General features: G+C 35.5%; 2 protein-coding genes across 5 annotated transcripts in view; one reads left to right on the top strand and one right to left on the bottom strand.

The window, feature by feature from the left end:
- The window catches only part of LOC129749419 (uncharacterized), a 28,630-nt gene that overhangs the window by 2,090 nt on the left and 3,790 nt on the right, over positions 1-22,750 (bottom strand). Inside the window, exon 1 of one of the 2 annotated variants that reach the window (XM_055744394.1) lies at positions 1,876-2,124. The exons of the other annotated variant lie outside the window; for it this stretch is intronic. The gene's annotated coding sequence lies outside the window, so the exon portion shown is untranslated. Of the gene's footprint in view, positions 1-1,875; positions 2,125-22,750 lie in introns of those variants that run through there. 2 annotated transcript variants of the gene reach the window in all.
- The window catches only part of LOC129749421 (beta-1,4-glucuronyltransferase 1-like), a 324,450-nt gene that overhangs the window by 298,087 nt on the left and 3,613 nt on the right, over positions 1-22,750 (top strand). For 2 of the 3 annotated variants that reach the window (XM_055744397.1, XM_055744395.1), the window contains exon 4: positions 20,284-20,862. In XM_055744397.1, the coding sequence (XP_055600372.1) occupies positions 20,284-20,862 (579 nt within the window). Of the gene's footprint in view, positions 1-34; positions 399-20,283; positions 20,863-22,750 lie in introns of all 3 variants that reach the window. The other variant, XM_055744396.1, reaches the window with a different exon arrangement.

Here is a 22,750-nt window from a genome sequence, read left to right as displayed (position 1 = left end):
TCTGATTGTAGGCCAAGTTTTATTTAAAGATTAGATACCTTTTGAATTGTCCATCTACAGATGCCGGCTTCCGGATTTATCAAAAGGGTAAATTCTGGGTGTTGGAAAACTTCCTCAACCCTCTGTTTTGGAGAAACGTAGGTCGAAGGCCTGTAGAATGTTACGAGACCGTTACCTACACAACCCACGGGGACTTCCGGTTTCTGGATAATGTCGTGCCGCTGCTTGAACGATGGAAGGCACCGCTTAGTGTGGCACTCTATGGACCGGGGAAGGAGTTTGGCGTTGCTATCGATGCCCTGCTGGAGTTGTACCACTGCCATCCACAGTCCTATCTAGTTGAAGAGTTTGCCTCGTTTCATCTGTACTTTGACTTCGACCAGATGCCAGACAAAGAGGTTAGTCATTATTCTTTTATTCAGATTATATCTAATTCTTTGTATGCATCTTTAAAAAATGGATAATTGGGAGGGGTATCTTAGTACTTGGCTTAGTTTTAATTCTTATTAAAAAAGTAATTACTTGAAACCTTTAATAACAGTTATGATTCAAATATATGCAAATAGGGTGTGATAATTAACGGCCATTGCATTGTTATCGTTTATTCACGTTAATTGATTTGTCACTTACCTACATGATACACAACTAATTGGGACTATAACGTAAGTGCCAAATCAATGCATTGGTGATTTTCAGTCAATTTCAAGCGTTTTCAATTTAGCCAGATTCACATGTTTTAACAGGTGCAATTGAAACTTTCTGTACAGCGGTGAATATTTAAGCGGTGAACAGTTCTAGCGTACACACGTCTTAGATAATTTAATTCGGTAATTCTTTTCCATATAGTTTTACCAAAACTCACGTTTAAAGTAGCAATAATACAAATAGGTGAGAAACGAACCTAACCTAATATTCGACCTATTGAAAGCTGGTTAAGTTGAACAGATTTCTTTTGAATACAGTCTAACCTAGATAAGTTAACTGGTTAAGTGAGAAACCTCTTCAAATGAGAGAAATCACCAAGCCCAAACACCTCAAAAAGCGAGATTTTTTTCCTGGTTAGACTAATAAAATCAAGAAAATAACGTTTTCGCACTCAACTTTTGGTGAAAGCTGTGCATAATAAGTGGCTCTGCATCATCCGGCTTCATGAGGATGTAGAATGATGGCACGATGAAACGTGAAGGAATCAGAAAATCAGCTTTCTGATTCAATTTTTTTCGGAAAACCTGAACAAACAGATAGGATTGTGGTGAAAAATTCGAAGGCAGTAGGCCGAGAAAAAAAAGGAAAATTCGCGAAGACCATGCAAAAAAAAACAGATCACAATAATTCTCTTTCCATGTTTGGAAGGAAACCACAACTTTAAAATTAAACTTTAAATTTGTTTTGCAGGAAACACATCTGCTTACAATTTACTGGCTTCTCCTTCAATATATTTCCGCTGAACATTTTACTGCAGAAAATATAAAAAGCATACAGCGTTAATCGGCAAAACAACCCATTTCAGAAAATTGAAAAGATTTGACAACTGTCTGATATTTATCACTGAATTTTATTTATAAAAAAAAAACACATATTTAGAACAAAAAGCACTTTTCCATTCTCTCAATACTGATTTCTTCTGATTCCAATTAGAACAAAAAAAAACAAACACTCCGCTTTTGGCAGCGGAAAAAATGTTTTAAAAAATCTCTCCTATTTCCATCTAAATCTCTCAAACATCTTGCGGACACTTTTGCTTTACACCTCAGCTGCTAAGTGTATGTATTTTTCTACAGTTTCATAGTTATTGCGGATGAGAGAGTGGAATAATCCAAAATATAGCAAATAATCTAACATATCAAATTCCCGGAAAAAACGGAAAGCACTCACCGGAATTTCCTGCTGTTGTCGTCCTTGCCGATTCCCTCTTATTGCGGTATCGCTCGCCAGTCCAGCTTTTCCTGCCACAAATCATTCAAATACTTTTTAACTTGGTACGATTCAACAATTCTTCTTTTTCTTGATCCATTAATTTTTCAAAATTCTATATCAACTAAATAATGATACAAAAAAAAAACGAAAAACAACGCTAGCAACGAGATGACAAAAAAACGCGTTCGCACGCGGGCAAGGCCTACTTAGAACTCTCTGTTTTTTTTTTTGAATACTACATTAACAGTGCTTCAATCCTTATATAGCCGAGAACCTAGTCGAGTTGGAAAAAAAAAATTATCAATAGCTATTATGTGACTGCAATGTATGATATGATACAATAGTTGAAATCAATCAATGTCTTTCGTAATGTGATTGACGAAGGGTTTGGGAGAGATTTGCCCGACTATATTGTATAGCTTTTTTACAAAATACTTCACGACATTTGCTGTACAAACGCATCCAGCACGGTATTACGCACATCTCACAAAAGGCAATTTTCACAGTCGTTCGACAAACATTGAATGATTTTACAATTTTATAAAAAATCGACCAATAAATTAAACATTAATATCTAGCTTAACCCTTCATTTCATGATTTTTTATTTTTACTTAAAAATCATTTTGAACAGTTAGAAATAATGAGTATATCAAGAGAAAAAAAAATTAAATAAAATACGATTTTCCTTTTTTTTTTCATACATTATTAATTGTTGCAAATTTGTTACTTTATGAAACGAAGGGTTAAAAACGTTCATTTTTAAAGAGTGATGTGGGATGAAAGGCGGCCTTTTTCCTCCAATTTGATCTCATTGAACTAAATTTGAGGTATTTTTAAAATTTTCAAAATCACAGCTGAAATTTAAACTTGTTTAATTTGAACTCGATATTCTTTGATACAACTTTAATCTGCGAATCTATAATTTACATGCGAAAAATGTTGATAAAAAGAATGATTTTCGTATTGTGTTTACCAGGGAGTTTAAAAAAAAAGACTTATGAGCTCATTGAGGAATCTCTCATTATAAATGTCATTTTATAAATAGAAGAATACACTATTTCTAATAGAAGAACATTTAAGGAAACTATTCAATTATCTTTTTTTCCTGGGCTTCTTATAAGTGCAACGTATTCTCAAAGAAATTTTAATGATTCTATTTTTGAAACTATACGTTCGACAAACACATATTCGAGATAATATTTTGAATATATTATTTCTATGAACTTAAACTGATTTCCAAACTATGTTTTTTTTTTATTATTTTGATATATTTTTCAGAATAATGATTCGAAAATATTATATTTATATCGTAGTTGAATTAATAGGAATCCTTCGATTGCTTTGATTCAGTATTATTATCAATTCTGAAATTCGTTTCTCATTGTAAATTGTGGTCCATAAATGTTGTTTAACTCAATCTAAACTGAACGCTGAAATAAAATATAAAAATATTTGAATTTGAAATTATTTTTCAATCTTAAACTAATGAACTGCAATTTAAATCTTTTATTTAGAATAGTCACAAATTTACAACAAAGAGGCTATGAATAAAATGAAAATAGTTTTTTTTTATTCATTGAAGGGCACAGTTTTGCCTATATTTTAAAACAACAATAGAGGAATAATTAAAAAGAAAAAATCACATTGGTACAAGGAATGTAAGAGCTGATTTTGACTGGTTTGAGAATGTTGAAAAATATTATTATTTTTATTTAAACTATAAATTATTACACAGCTATTGAAAATAAAGGTTTTCATTAAATGATTTATTTTCTCGATGGCTGTGATTAGTTTTAACTTGTTTTAACTTGTTAGAAAAAGTAACATTAGTTTTCTTTTTGATTTTTTAAACAGTTCTACGGAAATAAAGGAATTTGACCAAATTTTAAAAGAAAGTTTAAACCAAAATGAGTCTTAGATATTTTTCAAAACAAAACGTTTTGCAGTTTTCTACATAGTTGTTCAATAAGTTAAAATCTCTTATATCAAACTTTTGAAACGCCTTTTTGTAACGTCATAAATAGCTAGGTCATTTTCAATTGAATTTTCTTAAAATTGTCGAGTTACATTTTTTTTTCCAAATTAAGCTTGTCAGATTGTGCGGCTTTATCCGGACTTGCTAGGATATTTAGTTCAAAATTTAAAAACGGTCAAGCGTGGCCCGATTTTCCGGATTTTGTTGAAAACTGTTCGGATTTTCCCAGGATTCTTCACTATAATTGCAAAAACAAACAAAAAACTCATTACGAGTAACTATATTTTTTTTTTTATTTTTGTGACCAAAAATAAAAATCTTTGAACGTGTTTTGAATAAATTATAATGTTTCAATTGTTTTTCTTCTTGATATTTAATCAATAATTCATGTGTTTTTCACAGTTTTGCGAAATATTGCCCGGTTTGTTGGGCTGAAAAGAAATTTTTTAAATCAACTGCTTGGATTTTGCCAGGTTTTTAGTTCAAATAATCAAATCTTGAGGTGATAGAAAAAATCTGACAAAATATTCGAATTTATGACGCCAAAATCTTTCGAAACAGTTATTGAAACATATGTACCTATTTTCGTATTTAATTTTTGGCATTCGATGAATTATGAAACTCAAAGTAGAATTGTTAGACAAACATGAAAGTATTGGTGAAGGTGAAAACATCTAAACTAGAGCCTTTTGGGTAAAAAAAATCGAACAGTTTTCAAAAAATGTGAGCGAGCTAGAGCTTTTGTGTTGTGGACATTTCTACTACTTGTGTGATTTTAAACTCTTTTATATGATTTTAAATTTAAATGTATCTTTTCCACTGAAATTGTCAAACTAGGTTGTCTTTTATTTAAAAAAAAAAGAATGGAGTTTTAAGCAACTTTTTGTTAAAATCAGAACTTTTTATTACAAGTGCATTAATAAATTTCGAATTGAAGTTCATTAAAAGGTTTTCACAAAAAAATCCCTTCACTACAAAGTTTTGAATTTTTTTTATTCAAATCCTGTTTGACGGGCTATAATATACTTTTACAGAAAAATAATAAAAAAAATGCTTACCTTTCTCTCTTATACATGTATTTTTTTAATTTGTAACTTTATAAAAAAGTTAACAAAAAGTAAATTCTATAAACCTTCTTAAAACCAAACCCGGTTTTAGATGAGGGTTGCTTGAATCAGCATAAAACCAAAACCAATCATTACTTCAACTTACTTTTTGCGCAGAATGTTTCTAAACATGTAAATCTGACAATCCGTGCCAATAGCAACTGTTTGACAATGAATTGTCAAAGGCGACATTCGGTCACGTCAGACATTCTTGGTCCATTCGTTTTTCGAACTAAAATAGCTATTCTGCTATTGACAATATGGTCTTAAACGTGCCACCCTTCTGGTTTTTTTTTACAAAAAATATTCTATGTTAGGTAGAAAAGAAGAGATATAAAACACGTTGGGCGAGGTTTGGAAAATCGATAAAAAATCAACAAAAATGTTAGATAAATGGTTCAAACCGAAGTTTTTTCATATTAAGTTATTTAGCTCATAAATTTTGGCGATTTTTGGATAAAAATTGTTTCCAAAACGACAAAGTTACTCGTAGAACTAAAGTAGTAACACTAAATTTCTGTGTATTTTTCTGCAAAAAAAAATTGGGTTTTAGAAGTTGAACATTCCACGATAGTTACAATATTATAATAAAGATATGTGTTAACAGATTATCACCGCTGGTTTTATGATTTAATTGAATGATTAATGGCATTTCGGTGAACTATACATTCTAATAGGAAGAATATCGAAAATCACCGAAATGCCATTAATCATTCAATTAAATTATAAGAAAGATATGAAAATTACACTGCCAGTAAAATTCCAGCGCTTCTGAAGCGCCTATTGGAAAATTGATCACCGCCATGGAAAATTTGACTCGAATTTGTTTGGAAAAAATTCTCACCGAGTGAAAATTTTTAAAACTTATACCGTATAGGAAAAGTTCAAAATTTTTATGAATTTCGATCCTTTTCGTGTAATTGGAGTAGGCGTGTGCTAAAGCGTCAACACGCGTTTTTTTCGGCTGTGAAAATTTTGTCAATAATTTTTTACGAAAATTTATGTATTTTAAATTTTCAATTATCAAACGCATGCTCGGTATAGTTTGTCGATCGTGTGGTATATCGGTGTTTTCGTGTGTAGTGAAATTTTTCAATAGATTCTTCTCCATATCTGCACCAAGAGATGGAAAGATAGAAGAGTTACGGCAAGATTTTCTGTGTTTAAAAGCACTTGTGGAAAAAGCGGCATTTTAGTAGATCTGAGAAGACAGGGACGTTCTGCAAGTGTGAAAAATAAAGGAATCTTAGTCGATTTGAATTGTAGATTCAGATTGTAGATTTACTAATGTTTCAAAAGTTCCCTGATTGTGCGCTTAGTGACAGGAAGTATCATGTTTAGGTAAAGAAAAAAAAATGCAAGTTCCAGCGCCGAAGTCGTTTTTTTAAAAAATAATTCGAGAAATTGTGGCTTTTGGAAGAAGTTTAAAGGAGCGGACCCGTGAATTGTTAGCTAAGTGTACTTCGTTGAATTCTTGTTAAGACCTACAGGATTGTTGGATTTTTGTTCAAGTGATTTGGGGCTGCGAATTTATAATAAAGTTGTCGACTAGACGACACCATTTGAAAAATTGGCTATGTTTACTGTGTTTGTACCGCTCGTTGGGCGGCAGTCAACATTTGATAGATTACGATGAATACTGTGATTAGAAAAAATTATGAAAAATTCGGCGTTTATCAAGATCCAGAAAATTCAGCTAAGTATCTTTTCTATATTTTATTTCTTCAAAAATTTTATTAAGTTGGAATCGTTACAAGGTAAGATTTGAATCATGAGTATAAACTATTTATTGATCAAATATTTAAAATAGCTTAACTCTATTATTGGGGATTTGTGGGAGGGTTGGACAGGGCATCACACGAGCCGAAAACTGATATACAATGGATTGTGGGTTCAAGCCAGCCGGAGTATCTCGGCAAATTTCGAATCATGAGTATATTACTAAGATATCTTTTCAGCATTCTTAATTTGTTTCGAACAGTTGGAAGGGAGTGAGATGAGTCAAACCTGTCCCAAGCCAGTGGTAACGGACCCCTTGGTTGTGCTACAATTATTGTTGATGAGTTAAGAATGAACAATATTTGAATGTGCGATCGAGACTTCCCGTACCGACTCGGGTCGAAAGACCTACCAGCCACTGGTGGGTCAAACATACATACATACATACATACATTTCGATCCTTTTCGTGTAATTTTTTATTGATGGAAAATTGGATTCTCAAACGGGCTTCAGACTCGTTGTGCGATACTTTTCCGTTATCCAATCTGGCTCTGGCATGTTGCCATTTTGTTAAGCCGAGGATTAAGTGTACCTTGCAGTGCGTAAGATTCATGACCATGACCCAAAATTAATTTGGATCACTCTCTAAAGTGTTGCGGTTCAAAAAAAAAAAAAACATGTAAGAATAGTCAAGTAAACAGTTGAAAAAAAATCTCGCGCAGTTGAATTTAATGCCTGGAATAATTTTTATCATTCAACTTTCTTATGCCGAAAATTTGATAATTTTCAATTGCGTCATATTTTTCTTTTTTAATCTCCGATTGAAGCATTTTTTATGCCCAAATAACAGACCTGCAACAGCAATGAGTATAAGCCAATTTAAATGGTCGCCATTGCTCCTGAGGGATCCTTCCAAATCAAAGAATCGAATCTGTGCAAAGTTTTTTTTCCCAATTTTGGAAGTGGTAAAATGCACCCACATTCACTCGGACTCTACTTCAAACTTAAGAGCAACCGAAAATGTTCTTGCATAGAGTATTCTGATAGAGAATGTACAATAGCATGTTTGTAGTTTTTTTTCTCAGACTCGAGGCGCCTACAATACACATTACATTTTTTATCTATTTCAATTTCATTTGAAATACTTAAACTATGTAGAGCAATTCTGAAGTGTACTCTGCTGCTATTTACGAGATGGACGCGAATGAATAACGAATATTCCTCAATTTCAGTGTTTTGTAAGCTCGTCCCATTAACTACTTTTTGACGTTTGTGAGGGAAGCACGTGGGAAACAAATAGCAGCAGCCACCTCGTTGAGATTATTTTACCTACTAGGTGGCTATACCTATTCAGAAAAAGTTGTGGCCGCTGAATTCATTTTTTTTCCTTGGGCGGGGATTTAATTATTATAATTGATTTTAATAGTTCATTCATCCAGCAATATTATTTGCATTGTTATGATAAATGCACATAATTTTCTATCCGAATTCATATTCTGTACGTAGGTAGTTAACGAGATTACAAAGGTGTGATTTTTTGACCGACATCAACTAAATGTTTTTCAATTTATTCAAGTGCACAGCCTACTAGAATGATTTAACTTAATTATAAAATGTTTTCAAAGTTAGCATTGGATGTTTAGAATTCCTTATCAAAAAGTAGGCTTCTTTCATAATTTTTCTTCCCAAAAATTCACTAGATTATGTTTTCCCTAAACCGCTTGTTTAGCTCTAATGTTGTTTATCAGAGTTTTTAGGTTAAAAATTCTAAAATTAAAAAAAATAACGAGCGAAACTTTAAGCGCAACCGATCAACTATCAGCGCCCACCACCCGCTTGCACTCGTACTTAAATTTGCATCTAATTATTGCGCACCGGAACATCAAACAAGTAACAGGGAAAAGCTTTAATTGGGAAACACAATCGCCGATCGCGTCAGTAGGGCTTCGATCGAATGCGTCCGTCAGTAGAGATTTATCAGTGACGCTGTTCAGGGTCGTGTATTTGAAAATGTCGCTGAAAATGAAGCAGCGATTTATGATCGCTTACAATTCGCTCTGTCTGGGATGTGGATTATCAGTGGCGATATTCGGATTTTACTGGATCAGCACCATGCCGGATCTGATCGACTTCAATGAGCGGCTGCAGTTGATCGTCTTCTGGATTCCGCTGATGGGCTGCCTGACTGCAGCTGTATCGGTGTTTGGAATTTGTCGCGCAATCCGAGAGGATTCCACCAGGATCAACAACGCCTACAACATTGCCTTCAGTTTCGAGATATTGCTTCAAATCGCCATGTTTGTCATGGTGTTTGAAACTTTCAAACCAGATGTAATCTATGATCTAGTATTTCACTGGTTCCGGCAGCATCTTTGCGCGCATCGATCGGTGCAAGAAATGGACCCTATCGTCGGTTTTATTAGGCAAAGATTCGATTGTTGTGGAATTGAACCATTTGCGGGATGTTATCTGCCCAACTTCGGCTGTGGTGATTTCAGCTGTATCGATAACATTATTTCGGAACTGATGCAGTACGGCGAGCTGACCCAGTACGGCATAGTCGGATTCACGGGGACACAGCTCATAATGGCAGTTATTAATTATGTTATTGCGAAGAACATGGCTAGCAAAAAGGATGACTTCATTAGCAAATTAGAATCGAACAAGTTTTAAAACCTTGCTGCAATAAGAGTATAAACTAAAAATGTGAAAAAATATTAAGTGAACTGAAATTCAATGATTTGCGATATTTAACAACGAAAATTTTCCATACATCTTTTTTTTAAATCTGAATTATCACTATGAGGATTTAAAGTGTAAGTTTTGGAAAAAAGAAATATTCAGCAGCTTGTAAAAAGTTACAATTAACAGTTCGTTGTACATAAGTTCCTACATTTGACCAAGCACTTTGACAGGATCACGCTGCAAAGATAGGATTGAACTGAAGAGCACCTGTCGTTTTAGATAAAGTGTTGTGAAAGAACCTTCTTGTTCCAGAATAAAGTTAGCTCACTCCGTAACAATGACTTCAGTGGTTTGGGCCAAATTTTGAAGAATGTGAAATAAAATAACGTCACGTCTTTCGCGAAGCTTCTTCGAAAAAATTCAGTACACAGTACCAAGTTGGAACAGCCAAAGTGCAATTTGCAATGCCAATTCTTATTGTAATCCTACCTAACTACGTGCCTCAAGATCCGGCGTCTAATGTCTTACGCATAGGGCTGATATAAAAGATCTCCACTGCTGACGATCCGAGGCCAGGGTCCTGCATCAAGATTTTCGTCAACTGAGCGAATTTCAGCGGCTAGACTACGCCGCCACGAGCTTATGGGCCTGCCTCTCCTTCAATGTCCAGCTGCATTTCAGTCAAGCACCTCCTGCAAATCACATTTTCATCTCTTCGCAGCGTGTGCCTTATTCATTTTCACTTAGAACGTTCCCGAATCTCAATTTCAAGCGCATTTTGATGACACCGACAATGTAGTTTGACGTTTGAGATCCAATTCCAGGCCACCAAGCCACAGTGGCCCATAAATGAAATTTAGCGAAATCAATTATTAGCATCTCCCCCTTAAGTTTGGTGCATTTGATCTCTTAGAAAAACTTTTACAGCAACTAAAGGCGGTCCTTTTGAATGAAATAATTTTAGGGTGGTTATAAAAATATGATATGATTTTTTTTCTAGCTGTAATACGATAGAGGCCTACATTGTTTTTAAATTTTGATGTACATGATAATTTATGAAACTTTTTGGAAGACGTAAAACATGTATCTCCTAAACAAAAAGGTTTATAGCAATTTGTTCTCATGAAGTTAGGGGGATCCTAAAAGAAACCGTTTTTTTCTTTATGATGTGATATTTTATCAAAAATATTCGTTCGGCAAGATTTTAGATAGTTATAACGCGCATCTTTTGTGGAAAACGAATTACCAATATTTGTTTTCGTTTTGAACTTATAAGGAAACTTATATTTGAAAGTTCGTAATAAAGTCTTTACAAAATAAAAAAATAAAATCTAAAGGTACATTTTTCGTTCAAAGCGTTTGATAATTGTTTGAAATTTTAAAATAGGGAGAATTTGTATCTGTTTTCTTCAAGAACTCAGAAACTACTGAACCGGTTGGTGTTAAATTTAACATGAAGTAGTTTTTTGAGCAAAAAAATGTTCCAGTGAAGTTCTGAGTCCTTGGCCGTTAACGGAATGAGGACTTCCATACAAAATAATCAGAAAATACGATTAAATACATCTTAATTAAGTTAGTTGACAAGTAGTTCTAATCAAGTATTGTTAAACTGTAGAAATTTTCCATGTTGAGATAATTTATAGTACACAAAAGCCCCTCCCATCAAAGAAGGGGTCCCCATTCAATATAAAGCAAACATGATACAAAATTTGCCAGAAAATACCCAGGGTGACGTTCATCGAATATCTAGCTGGACCGGTTTGCTTTGTTACACCTTTCAAAAATAAATAAAATTTTCTAAATATTTTTCAAACTTACATTGTTTGTGGTATTAATTTGAATCAAATTACAATTTAACTCCGAAGAAACCACAATGAAGTGAGAACTGCAGCTGGAATTTTGAATTGCAATACAAAGATAACTTTAACAAATTTTCTGAAATTTTTTAATTTGTTTTCAATTTGATTTTTTATCTGTTTTTATAAGCTTTCTAGGTTCCGTAAATATTTATTTGATATGAAATCCCCACCCTCTCCTCCTTCCATAGTCGGAAGGGCTCACGAACTATACCATAGAAATATTTTAAGTTTCTGAAAAACGGTACATGCCACATTTGGCTCCATTTCTTCGGTAAAAATTTTCGATTGGTGTGAAATAAAATATGAAAAAATAGCCTATTTCTTTCTGACTCCAACTCTAAAAGGGCGCTTGAGGGGGGGTAGGGTCTAACACTTTCAAAAAATCGATTTTTTTATTTTTTTATTTTCTTATTGATTTTTTTGGTAAATCGTTTGTTTAATTTAGAGTGTCTATCACAGAAAAAACTGTCAAGAAATTCATTATTTAAAGCGCGATTTTCGAAGATTTTTTCTGGTTGAAGTCATTTTCGAAACATGATGGATTCAAATCGTGGTGTAACAACGAGCCATTTTCCTTTTTGTTTCGAAAAGCGACGACCTTTTTTAATAATGTGATTTAGTGTTTTTGATGGCATGATGGTTTGAATTGGTTCTCTATAAAGTTATAGAACCTGCGATTTTTTTTATTGATTCAAAGACATTAAAAGATAAATAACATTGTATAAAAATAACCAACAAATAGGTAGAGAGAAAAAAAACCTGAGTAGTATGATTAATTTTTAATGTGATTAAATTTTAATGTAACATTTCTTACGTAAGATTTTTGGAAACCCCCCCTACCCCCCTAGTAAGAGATCGTAAGCAAATGTGAAACCCCCCCCTCCCCCCCTATGTGCTTACGTAATTAGTGAACAGCCCCTAACAATCTGGATTTTGGATTTCGAATTTTAATTTTTCTTATATCTGCATTTTTATAGAAGTTCAAGTAATTTATCTATTTTTTTTTAAATTTTTTATTCTAAGTCTAAGATCTTAGAAAATGTTATTTCCCAATTGTTTTGTTGAAAATATTCATTCCGCTTTCGATCTTTCATAATCTGCTTATCATGATCTGCCATTCATTATGAAAAGAAAAACATTTTAATATCTTTTTTTGATGTTTTCTAAATCAAGGAATTTTAGGTGATCAAAGAGTTATTAAATAAATTGGAATGCATTTTGCATTTAACAGCTTTAATCAGAGTTTTCAGAAAGATTAACTCTTATGCAACATTTGCACGTGATGTATTTATTAACAATTATTGTTTTAAGCAGGCTTGGCAAAAGTCATCGTCATGAGGCGTGAAGCTGTGACTGTGAAGCCTCTTGGTCCGTCAAACTCAATTGACTGTTCCTTAACGACCAGTCACTTCGTTTGCCAGTCATTCATTCCCCAGTCATTTGAAGCTAAAAGAATGACCTAGTCAAGCAATCGTATTCAAACGACCGATGACGAAAAAGAAACGCATTTATTATTATTGTTGCTCCTGCCAGCAAGCCGAGACGACCGAAGACGAAAAAGAAAAGAATTTATTATTATTGTTGCTTCTGCCAGAAAGCCCGTTTTCGGTTTTTTATTGCTATTGTTGCTCTCTGCCAGCAAGTCGTTCAATTAGGGGCCGTTCACTAATTACGTAAGCACGATTTTGGAAATTTTCAACCCCCCCTCCCCCCCTGGTAAGACAAAGTAAGATTTTTAAAAACCCTCCCTCCCCCCCTAGTAAGATCTTACGTTTTTTATTCTTTGAGAAATTGACACGATTTTTTTCAAAAATAGCTTGAAAGTTTTTAAAATGTGACATACATGCTTCAAAACAAAGCAATTTTTAAGTATAATTAAATAACTGTAATTGAAAAGCACAATCTTTACAAAACAACAGATGAAATGTCATAAACGATTACAGAAAACATTATTCAAGACGTAGCATGCTTGGGGTAACAAAAATTTTCAATAAATTTCCACAATCGAATAAACAATATAAAATCTTAATTCCGATTCAAAAAAGAGAGATCAGGTTAGCACAAGGTTCCATAAAAAGTTGTTATGTTTTTTACCTGGAAATCATAAAAATCTTTAAAAAAAAATATCATTCTATACTACTAGAGTTGTGGCAAAAATGTTTAACGGCAATCACGTTGTCAACTAACCTAAAAGCTCCGACTCATTCGGCGGTAAGCGATAAAGTTTTAAAATTTTTTGGGTAAATCGTTTTAAAATTTAAAGTTGGTAGTGTCTATCACTAAAAAAAACTGTCTAGAAATTCATTATTAAAGTGCTTTTAAAATTGATTTTTAAAGATTTTTCTGAATGAAGTCATTTTCGAAATATGATGGATTCAAATCGTGATTTCACAACGCGCCATTTTCTTTTTTGTTTCTATAAATTTCTCAATTTAAAGGATTGTTATGATGGAAAGCGAAAAGCGACGATCTTTTTTAATAATGTGATTTATTGTTTTTGATGACATGTTGGTTCGAATTGGCTCTATAAATTTTTTAGAACCTGAAATTTTTTTGTTTTTTAATTCAAAGACATTAAAAGATAAATATCATAACATCAAAATTAACCAACAAATAGGTAGTGGGTAAAAAAAACCTGAGTAATATGGTTTCGTATGGCTGTGGCTGCACAGTTAGAAAAATCCACGTAGATTTACATGCAACTGCATGGGTAGAACGGAATCGCGTCATTACATGTACCAATACTGTTCGTTACATGTAAATTCCCAGTCCCATTGATATTGATGGTTTACTGTAGATTTACATGCTCAACCTCTCTTTTATTGATGTTTTGTTTAAAGGAGTGTTTGAAAATAATAAACAAATCAGCGATGTTGACTATTAAAGAACCTTTATTCAGTTTGCTCGCATACACTTGAATTGACTTGACACAAATTGAATTGACACAAACGCCTGTCGGTGCTTTTAAATTCCCTCAGCGAAGGAAACGACGACAGGTACCAAAAAAATTGAATCCATCGTAGTGATTTTCTGCAAAACAACAAATTAACAATTAATACAAGTTGTAACACCCACATTTCCACACACATACCTTCATAAATAGAATTGCATTTAGTTTTCACGAACGTTACTAGCTGGAAATCTTGTACGCACCACCTCTCCAACTCGAACAGAAGCAAACAGCACACGAACAGGTGCAAAAGAGAACGGACGAACGTCGTCAAAGCTGAGATTTACATGATATCACTCGAGAATTTCTTCGCAGTCGTCAAGATGCTATAGTCTTTTCCATATTCTGTCGGCGACGATGGGAAAATGTGTAACGTAAATTTACATTTTTCTTTCTGTGTGTGATAAATTTTTAATATAACATTTCTTACGTAAGATTTTTAGAAACCCTCCCCCCCTACCCCCTTAGTAAGAGATCGTAAGCAAATGTGAAAACCCCCCACCCCCCCTATGTGCTTACGTAATTAGTGAACAGCCCCTTAGTTGTACCTGCCGTCAGCAGCCGATCGAAGTGTGAAGAGATTTGCCAGTCACTCTCAAGAGAAATTTTGACCTTGTGTAGTAGCTTCGCCAGTCGATGATGGAGAAATGTTAATTGTTGTCGTGCTTTATCCGTCATGCGAGTAGTGAGGCTCCGTCAATTGAGAACAGTGCCAGTCGTTTGATGAAACAAAACTAGTCGGGCTAAGCGTGACGGGCGAAATTTACCATCACTGGTTTTAAGACACCCAGACATAGACAATTGTTATTTCAATGCAATTAACTAATACCGTATTTTTTTTCACCTGGAGGCAAACTAGAGGCAACCTAGGTTCGCTCTAACTGCTGTCATCGTGCTCATTTATTGCTCGAGAGGCAACCTAGGTTCGCTCGAAAAAGGGACGGAGTCGCCCTGAGAAAAAAGTCAGTTTTGCGAGAAGTTCACCAATACTCTCAACGTTGTTGTCAAAACATTAAACAGCTGTTTTTGGCTGAAAACAAAACAGTTGAAATAATGAACGGGCAAATGATTATTGCCGCGATTTTGAACCTCTCAGCCAAGCAAAATCGTACTATCTGCAGTCCAGTGCAATCCGGACACGAAAAACGGCAATCCGGATGTGAAGAACCGAATGAAGAAATCCAGAAGGTAGAACAAAATGACAGCTGCATGTAAACATTGCGCTCGTTCTCACGCACACCTACGTATGGAATAACTCGAAACCCGAAACTTGCTTTTTTATTCTGACGGTTCCAGAGCCAAATCCGGAATCAAAAAAAAATACGCCATTAGCTTGCCACATTTCCGTTTGACACAAAAACAAAAATTATAATGACTCAACTCAGTTTTTTGTTTGATTTTTCAAATAATGTGAATAAATCTGGCAAAAACTGGGCTTTTTTCTAAGATTTTCGGCTAACCGGGTCGGGCTGCAACTTTTCTTTCATTTCAAAATAGAATATTTGAACATACCCGTATAAACAAGGCTAATCTGGCAATATACTGAACTACTTTCCAGTTCCTTTACATGTTCTGTGTCGGCATATGAAATACAAAATTCATAGCCACACCCCCCCCCCCCCCTCCAAAGAAAAATTTCCTCGGGCCCCTGATAGCTTAATCCGGCCCTGTGTGAAATAAAAAATGAATAAAAAAAAAACGATTTCGAAGATTTGATTAGTAGGTTTTTAAAGATAATATGAAGAGTTATAAAATTTATCACATCATTGCTCTAGATTTCGGATTATAAATATTAACTGTCATAAGTACAAGTCATATAAAAAAAATTTCCACCAAGGTTTAATTTGTAAATAATTTAATAGTTTATTGATTTGTTAAACATTATTTCGCACTAAGTTCGTTCATCTGTTTACATCTGTTATCTAGGGTATTTAGTTTCAAAAACTTGATGGAGTGTAAATATTTGCTGAGTGTTTTGTACAGTGGTTTCCGGTATCTTTAGGCTAAAATCGCAGAAATTGCTGATTTGGCACTCATTTTCCGATGAAAAACAAAAGCCACAGCTAGCGCTATGATTTGGGTAACGGCAAAGCTCATCATACTGTACATCGTGAGTTGGCCGTAGAGCAAAACTTCCGTTTCCATATTTTCCAAACAGCTGGAGTCGTCGCAACCGCGCACAACATCCGGTACGCAACTTCCAAACGGCTGGATACCACAGCAATTGAATCGATCCCGGATGCTCTCGATTCGAACTTCGACTTCCTGGGTCGAATTGTGACTGTTCGTGCACAGCTCTTGCTGAAGCCAGTGAAACAGGACCTTGTCGATGAATTCCGCCTTAAAAGTGTTCATCACCATGAGGAAAAGGCCAACCTGTAGGACAGTTTCGATCAAAACGGACACACAGTAGGTTATCGTAACGCAGGACGTATTCCGCAAAAAGCTCCAGATTCCGATCACGGATCCAACACTCGTCACGCAACCCATGATAGGGATCCAGTATGTCACTATTTGTAGCGTTTCATTCGAGTCGATCACTTCCGGCAATGTTCCGTACCAATAGATTCCTACCGCGAGGATCATCAAACCATAGGCTAAGCAGAAACAGTTGTAGCTTATCAGAAAGCGCTTCTGACAGATTAGTGACATTTTGTTAAGTTAGAAATTAGAAATTTAAATTTCCCTAAAACGAACTACACCCATCTAAATGAACGTCGTTGAACAACTGCCGGGTAAAGTTGACCTGAACCCGAAATGCTCATCATCTGCAGCCTAATCTTACGTGGAGCTACCTAAGTACTTACAATTGCATTGTCTGGCCGCGATCTTATTCAATCAATCAACCGACCACCCCTCTACGTACCTACTCACTACTTATGTACATGTCGGTGATAAAATGCACCCTCAAATCTGATCGTTTCATGCGATTCGAGATGAATGTTAGAAATGCACCGGAAACAGATGGATCACAGAATTCTAGTTTGCTTTTAGAAAAGGTCTTATCTGGAAGATTGCGAATTTTTAGTTATGACTACATTACGCTTAAATCATTCACTTTTTGCTATGAGAATAAACTTTTTTTTTTCTAAATCTATATAAACCTTTTACGCATTTAGGGAAAACATCCCACATGAACCATGTGAAATTTTCGGAACAATTGGATCTGAGATTCTGTTTTTCGAATTGGCGTGACGCTAATCTAATTATTTTTAGAGCTTGCATGCTACAGGCTACATATGATATTTTGAGACATGTGTGATGTAGCGAAACATGCGAGCAAAACAAACAAGATTCGGACAATCGATATTTTAATTGATTAGTTTTGGTGAGAGGTAAATTTTCAAATTAGAATGCAAATCAACGCATGCTAAAATAGTATTAACATTGGGAGTTTTATGAATACCCGAGCAACCAAAAGTCCCATATCTACTTAAATGCGTGCCTCCACAGTCCAAATTTCGCTGAACAAAGGTTCCAAAGGGAATTGGTACCGAGTTTTCTCGATTGCCAGCATGAGCGTTACAAAATATTACTCAAATAGCTTTTTTATGACATGCGCCATTCCATAAACATTAAATTTGAACGAACATCACAAAAGGACATAAAATCAATAATTTTTTTTTGTAGTTAGGAAATTTTTGAAATATATATTTGTTGTGATGCGGTTTTAGGCTGAATTCAAAGGAATTCATCGATTACATTTTGAAATCATAGTTTAATAATTTGTTTCAAAAAGTTTCATTTCATTTCCGATCATGTTGCTACTGTCAACAGTTTGCAAAACGGAAATTTTAAACAATGAGTGTTGCAAAATAGTTTGAGTTTCGGATATGGCGCCTTTGCTCGCTCTTGAAAAGAAACATTAAAAGAACAAAAAATATGTGACGTTAGCCCCCTCCACCAACAAAATATTCTTTTAAAAGAATTCGAGGTATTACAGTAGATTATTAGTTATATGAGAGCTATCAGATGAAATATTTATCATTATTCATATGATTGCAAGATAAACTTGTCCCGGTTCCATGCTCCGGTCCCTCAATCATAAACATTAAATATAAAACTATACTGAATCAAATTAAATACCTAGAATAAATAAACTTAGCTTTTCAGTCGCTTCCTCATACTTATCACGGCTTTTCTCAGAAAATCTAATAGAAGCAATCCGACCGAAACGATCTGCAGGTTTTGTGGCCAACTCGAAATCAGTGGCCACACTTCCTCGGTTACCGTACTCTTAAACTTTTCTAGACAATATCCTTTTACCATTTCTGCGTATCCCTTTAGCTTGCAGATTTTACATCCAATTCCATTTTTTCACTATCAACAATTTGCCTTCTTTTCTCATTTCTATATCACTGCCATTGTAGTTTATACTGCTTTTTTTCACCAATTTGAAATATCGCGCACTCCGTTAATTTCCCAGCACTTTTCCAACCGAACTTCGATGATTGAACGGAAATACGATTCGAAAAAAAAGACTGCTCTCCTGGGAGATCACGATAACTTTTTCTTAACACTATTAGTAACTTCAACGTTTCAAACCAGAAACCTTTTCGAGCCAGGAATGCAGAAGTTTTTGTACACAGGCCAATACACATAATTCTTCCGGCAAACGAAACCTCCGGAAATATGACAGAGCCTTTATTCGTGTTATACGTTATTGAAAAAGGATTTAAAAATCACAGTTAAACGCCCTCCAATTCTAGAACGGACTATCTCCGGTTGCACTTATTCGCGGACCATCCGGTATCTGTTAACTTTCTCAAAGTTTTCTAGAAATTTTATTTTTCAAATTAAAAAACAAACAAAATATTCCCGAAAACAGAAAAAACACGTGCACTGCCATCAAACCTACGCCTACTCAGTCCGATAAATTCTTTGTCATTTTTTACTTTAACACTAAATTCCGATCCGTTTTTCCAATTGAGGTCGTGTAAGTTTAATGTTATTTGGGTTTATTTATTGGTTTCGGAATTTCCAGGAATTCTCAGCGTTTACTGGGATTCGAGATTTCCTGAAATTTTTAGGTTTTCGTGAATTCCCCGTCGAGAAATCCCGGGATTGGACACTCTAACTGTAAACATAAATATTGTGAAAACGGTAAAAAGTAATTGAAACACATCATGGAAGTAAACCTGGATACCACAAAATGTTGAAAACAGGCGATTTCTTAAAAAATCAATTTATCTGTAAGAAATTTGTTTTGTTTGTTTTTTTAAAGACTATTTTTGGAGGCTAAAAATGATGCGAACATATTTTTTCAAGCTCAGAATCTCTAAAGTTAATAAGATAAGATTCACAATCATAGAAACACAGCAATGCGTGCATTTGATAAATTACAGATTCAAACTGTTTCCACTGGCCACACTGACTAGACACTCGATTTCGTTTGTTGGATAATTTTTCCAGCAGTACGCAATATCGATTGCAGAGTGCGCATCGATCACTTTTGATGAAATGCTATCCAAGTTGGGAAGTGCCTATCACCTTTCAAGGGAATATAGGTAATTTTTACGATACAATCGGGCTGAACAGGTAAATTTTCCCTAGAGGGAATTATCTGTTAAATTTAGCAATACAGTGAGGTTTGTTGACCTTAACTACTCTGGCCTTAACTACTCTTAACTTTGCTGGCGAATGGTGGATAATGTGCAACTCGAGACCCTATTTACCCAACCTTCGGATAGTGGTCATATCACCTCTCACCTCATAGAAGGACGGTCTACGACGGATAAGATCTTTACATTGCGGGAAATCTTCCAAAAATGCCGTGAACACCCTACGAACCCTCTATTCATCGATTTCAAAGCCGCATACGACACCATCGACCGTGAATTGGTTACTTTATGAAACGAAGGGTTAAAAGTTGCTTTTAAGCTATCCGAAGAGCTAAAATTTTACCAATATTATTTTATCATTAATTTGATCAAGATTAGAGTTTGGGAGCTATGTTTTGGAACAGTTGTTAAGTGACCATTTTGCATACTTTCGATTCCAGTGTCGTTCTAGTAGATTTACTGTGTGTACGATAATTCAATTCATTACTCCAACTTTCTCTTGATTTCAGATTAGCTTTTACCGCAGAAAGTTCCTCAACCGTCAGTATGATTGCGAAACGACCAGCAACAGCAGCCAAGACGACAAACTCCCTTCAAAAAGATCCCCAAATCATCTCTATCCAGTCAACGTAGGACGAAACATTGCTCGAGCCGCGGCCCAAACCCATTTTGTGTTGGCGAGTGACATCGAGCTGTACCCAAATCCAGGTTTCGTAGATTCCTTCCTAAAAATGGTGGCCCATCCGGCCTATCGATACACCCTGGAGGAGCCCAACGTGTATGTGCTGCCGGTTTTCGAGATCCAAGAGCATCTGCCGATTCCGGAGGACAAACTCGGACTGCTGCAGATGCTGCAACGAGGTGAGGCCATCAAGTTTCATGAGAAGATTTGTGCCTCCTGTCATACGGTGCCGAGTTATCGGGAGTGGCTCGAGTTGGCAAAGGAGGATCGAACGATGGATATTCTGGTGACTGCCCAACGGGTGGGAGACTTTGGCTGGTGGGAACCGATCTACGTTGGAAGTAAAAGGGAGCCACCGTACGATGAGCGACTCAGTTGGGAGGGAAAGTTCGACAAAATGACGCAGGTAAGAAGGATTATTAGAACTTCAACCAGTCGGGTTGATCTCGGTTTCACTGTAAATATCTTATTAAACTTTTCAATTATGTCAATGATTCCTATGGATTATGACGTCTGTTCAAATGAAAAGCAAGCGTTGACTTGGTGGAAAAAAGATACGTCAGGTCTTTTCAATCTGTTTTTGTCAGATCCATCTGTGAAAGCATTGAGCAACCAGAACAGTTATGGAGATATTTTTGATGAAGAAACTGTTTGGAAATGTCACATTTAATACGGAATTTTTAAGCGACTATTTGGGGTTTGAGATTTAAAGAAGATTCTTGTTCAGTTTTTAGTGACAACGCTAGACTTTTTGAAAAATTCGACTGAAAAAGCTTCGGAAACGTTCTTGAAAACTTGGATGATCATTTTGGATTATTGACGTTTCACAAATGCGAGATTTTAACAAAAACAAAACAAAGCTATTTTGATCCTAAAGTCTGCTTCATTTAATATTGGAACACAAACAATTGCGTGTAGTTCAGTCATTTATTAACGAATTCATAATTTGTTTTTCATACAAATGTAGCATTTTCTTTACTCCTTCATAAAAAAAATTAAAAAAATTATTCATTGCTGTTTCGAAGAAATTCTCGTACTTTTCCCGTAATACGGCACATTAGGCGGCGCACACCCTTTTCGTCCACCGTTTTGGCGATTTGATTCCACCAGTTCTTCATTTGAGTCATGTTCCTAACAAGTTTTCCCTTTGCCTTAAGCCTCCGCTTCGTGATTGCCTAGTATTTCTCTATCGGCCGGAACTGGGGGCAGTTTGGGGGGTTGAGGTCCTTCGGTATTACGCTGACCCCGTTCGTTGCGTACCATTCCATAACCGTTTTGCTGTAATGGCAGCTTGCGAGGTCCGGCCAAAACATTACTGGACAATCGTGGGCACAAATAAACGGCAGAATCCGTTTCTGTAGGCACTCTTTTTTGTAGACTTCTGATGTCATTGTCTTGTCAGTGAGAAAGACTTTGGTTTTCTGTCCACAACTGCATATCCCCTGCCAAATCATGTACTTGCGGGCGAATTTATCCGCAAACACGAACTTAAATTTTGCAGGTACATCCCCCCGAGCCGTCGCCAAATAAAATTTTTGACCTGGGATTTGCCCAAAGTCCGCCTTCACGTAGGTCTCATCGTCCATCAGAATACATCCGTCGAACTTGGTCAGCACTTGGTCGTACAGCTTTCGAGCATGGATTCTGGCCACATTGTTCTGCTTCAGCGTCCGATTTGGCTGTTTGCTGGCTCGGAATGACCTTATTCCTTCCCGGAGACGAATTCGTCGCACCGTGCTGTGAGCGGCCTGGAACTTATTGGCCAAATCGCGGTCTGAAAGATTGGGATTCCTCTTGACGGCCTTGATGACTTTCCCACGCAGTTTCCGGTCGACAGTTCCACTCCGACGCTTCGAATGCGGCTTCCGAGCCGACGTCAATGTTTCCTTGTACTGCTTGATAACACGCCATACGGTATTTCTGGGCATTTTAAGCTGTTTAGCTAGCTTCGATGCCGACAACAATGGATTTTCAAGAAAACTGTGCACAATTTGATCTCTCCGTTCGGCTTCCATGGCGGTTGTTTACAAAATGCTATCGTTTGGTGTTATGACATAAATACATGGTGAAAGGTAATGAATTTCCCGACACGTGGGTGAAAAAAGTTTCCAAATCCGTCCACTAGGAGCGCCACAATGAGCAAAAGAATTTGTTCCAATATTAAATGAAGCAGACTTTATAATCGACATTGTTGATCAAATCATCTCAATTTTTCGTGAGATTCATTCAAAACATTTATTTACATAAAAAACATGTTTTAAATTTCATTCAAAACATGTTTTCCTAACTGACCA

Source organism: Uranotaenia lowii, chromosome 2 (genome assembly GCF_029784155.1).
Source record: "Uranotaenia lowii strain MFRU-FL chromosome 2, ASM2978415v1, whole genome shotgun sequence".
Classification (NCBI taxonomy): Eukaryota; Metazoa; Arthropoda; class Insecta; order Diptera; family Culicidae; genus Uranotaenia; species Uranotaenia lowii.
Note: the sequence above shows the minus strand (reverse complement) of the source record. Positions and strands in the feature narration are given on the sequence as shown.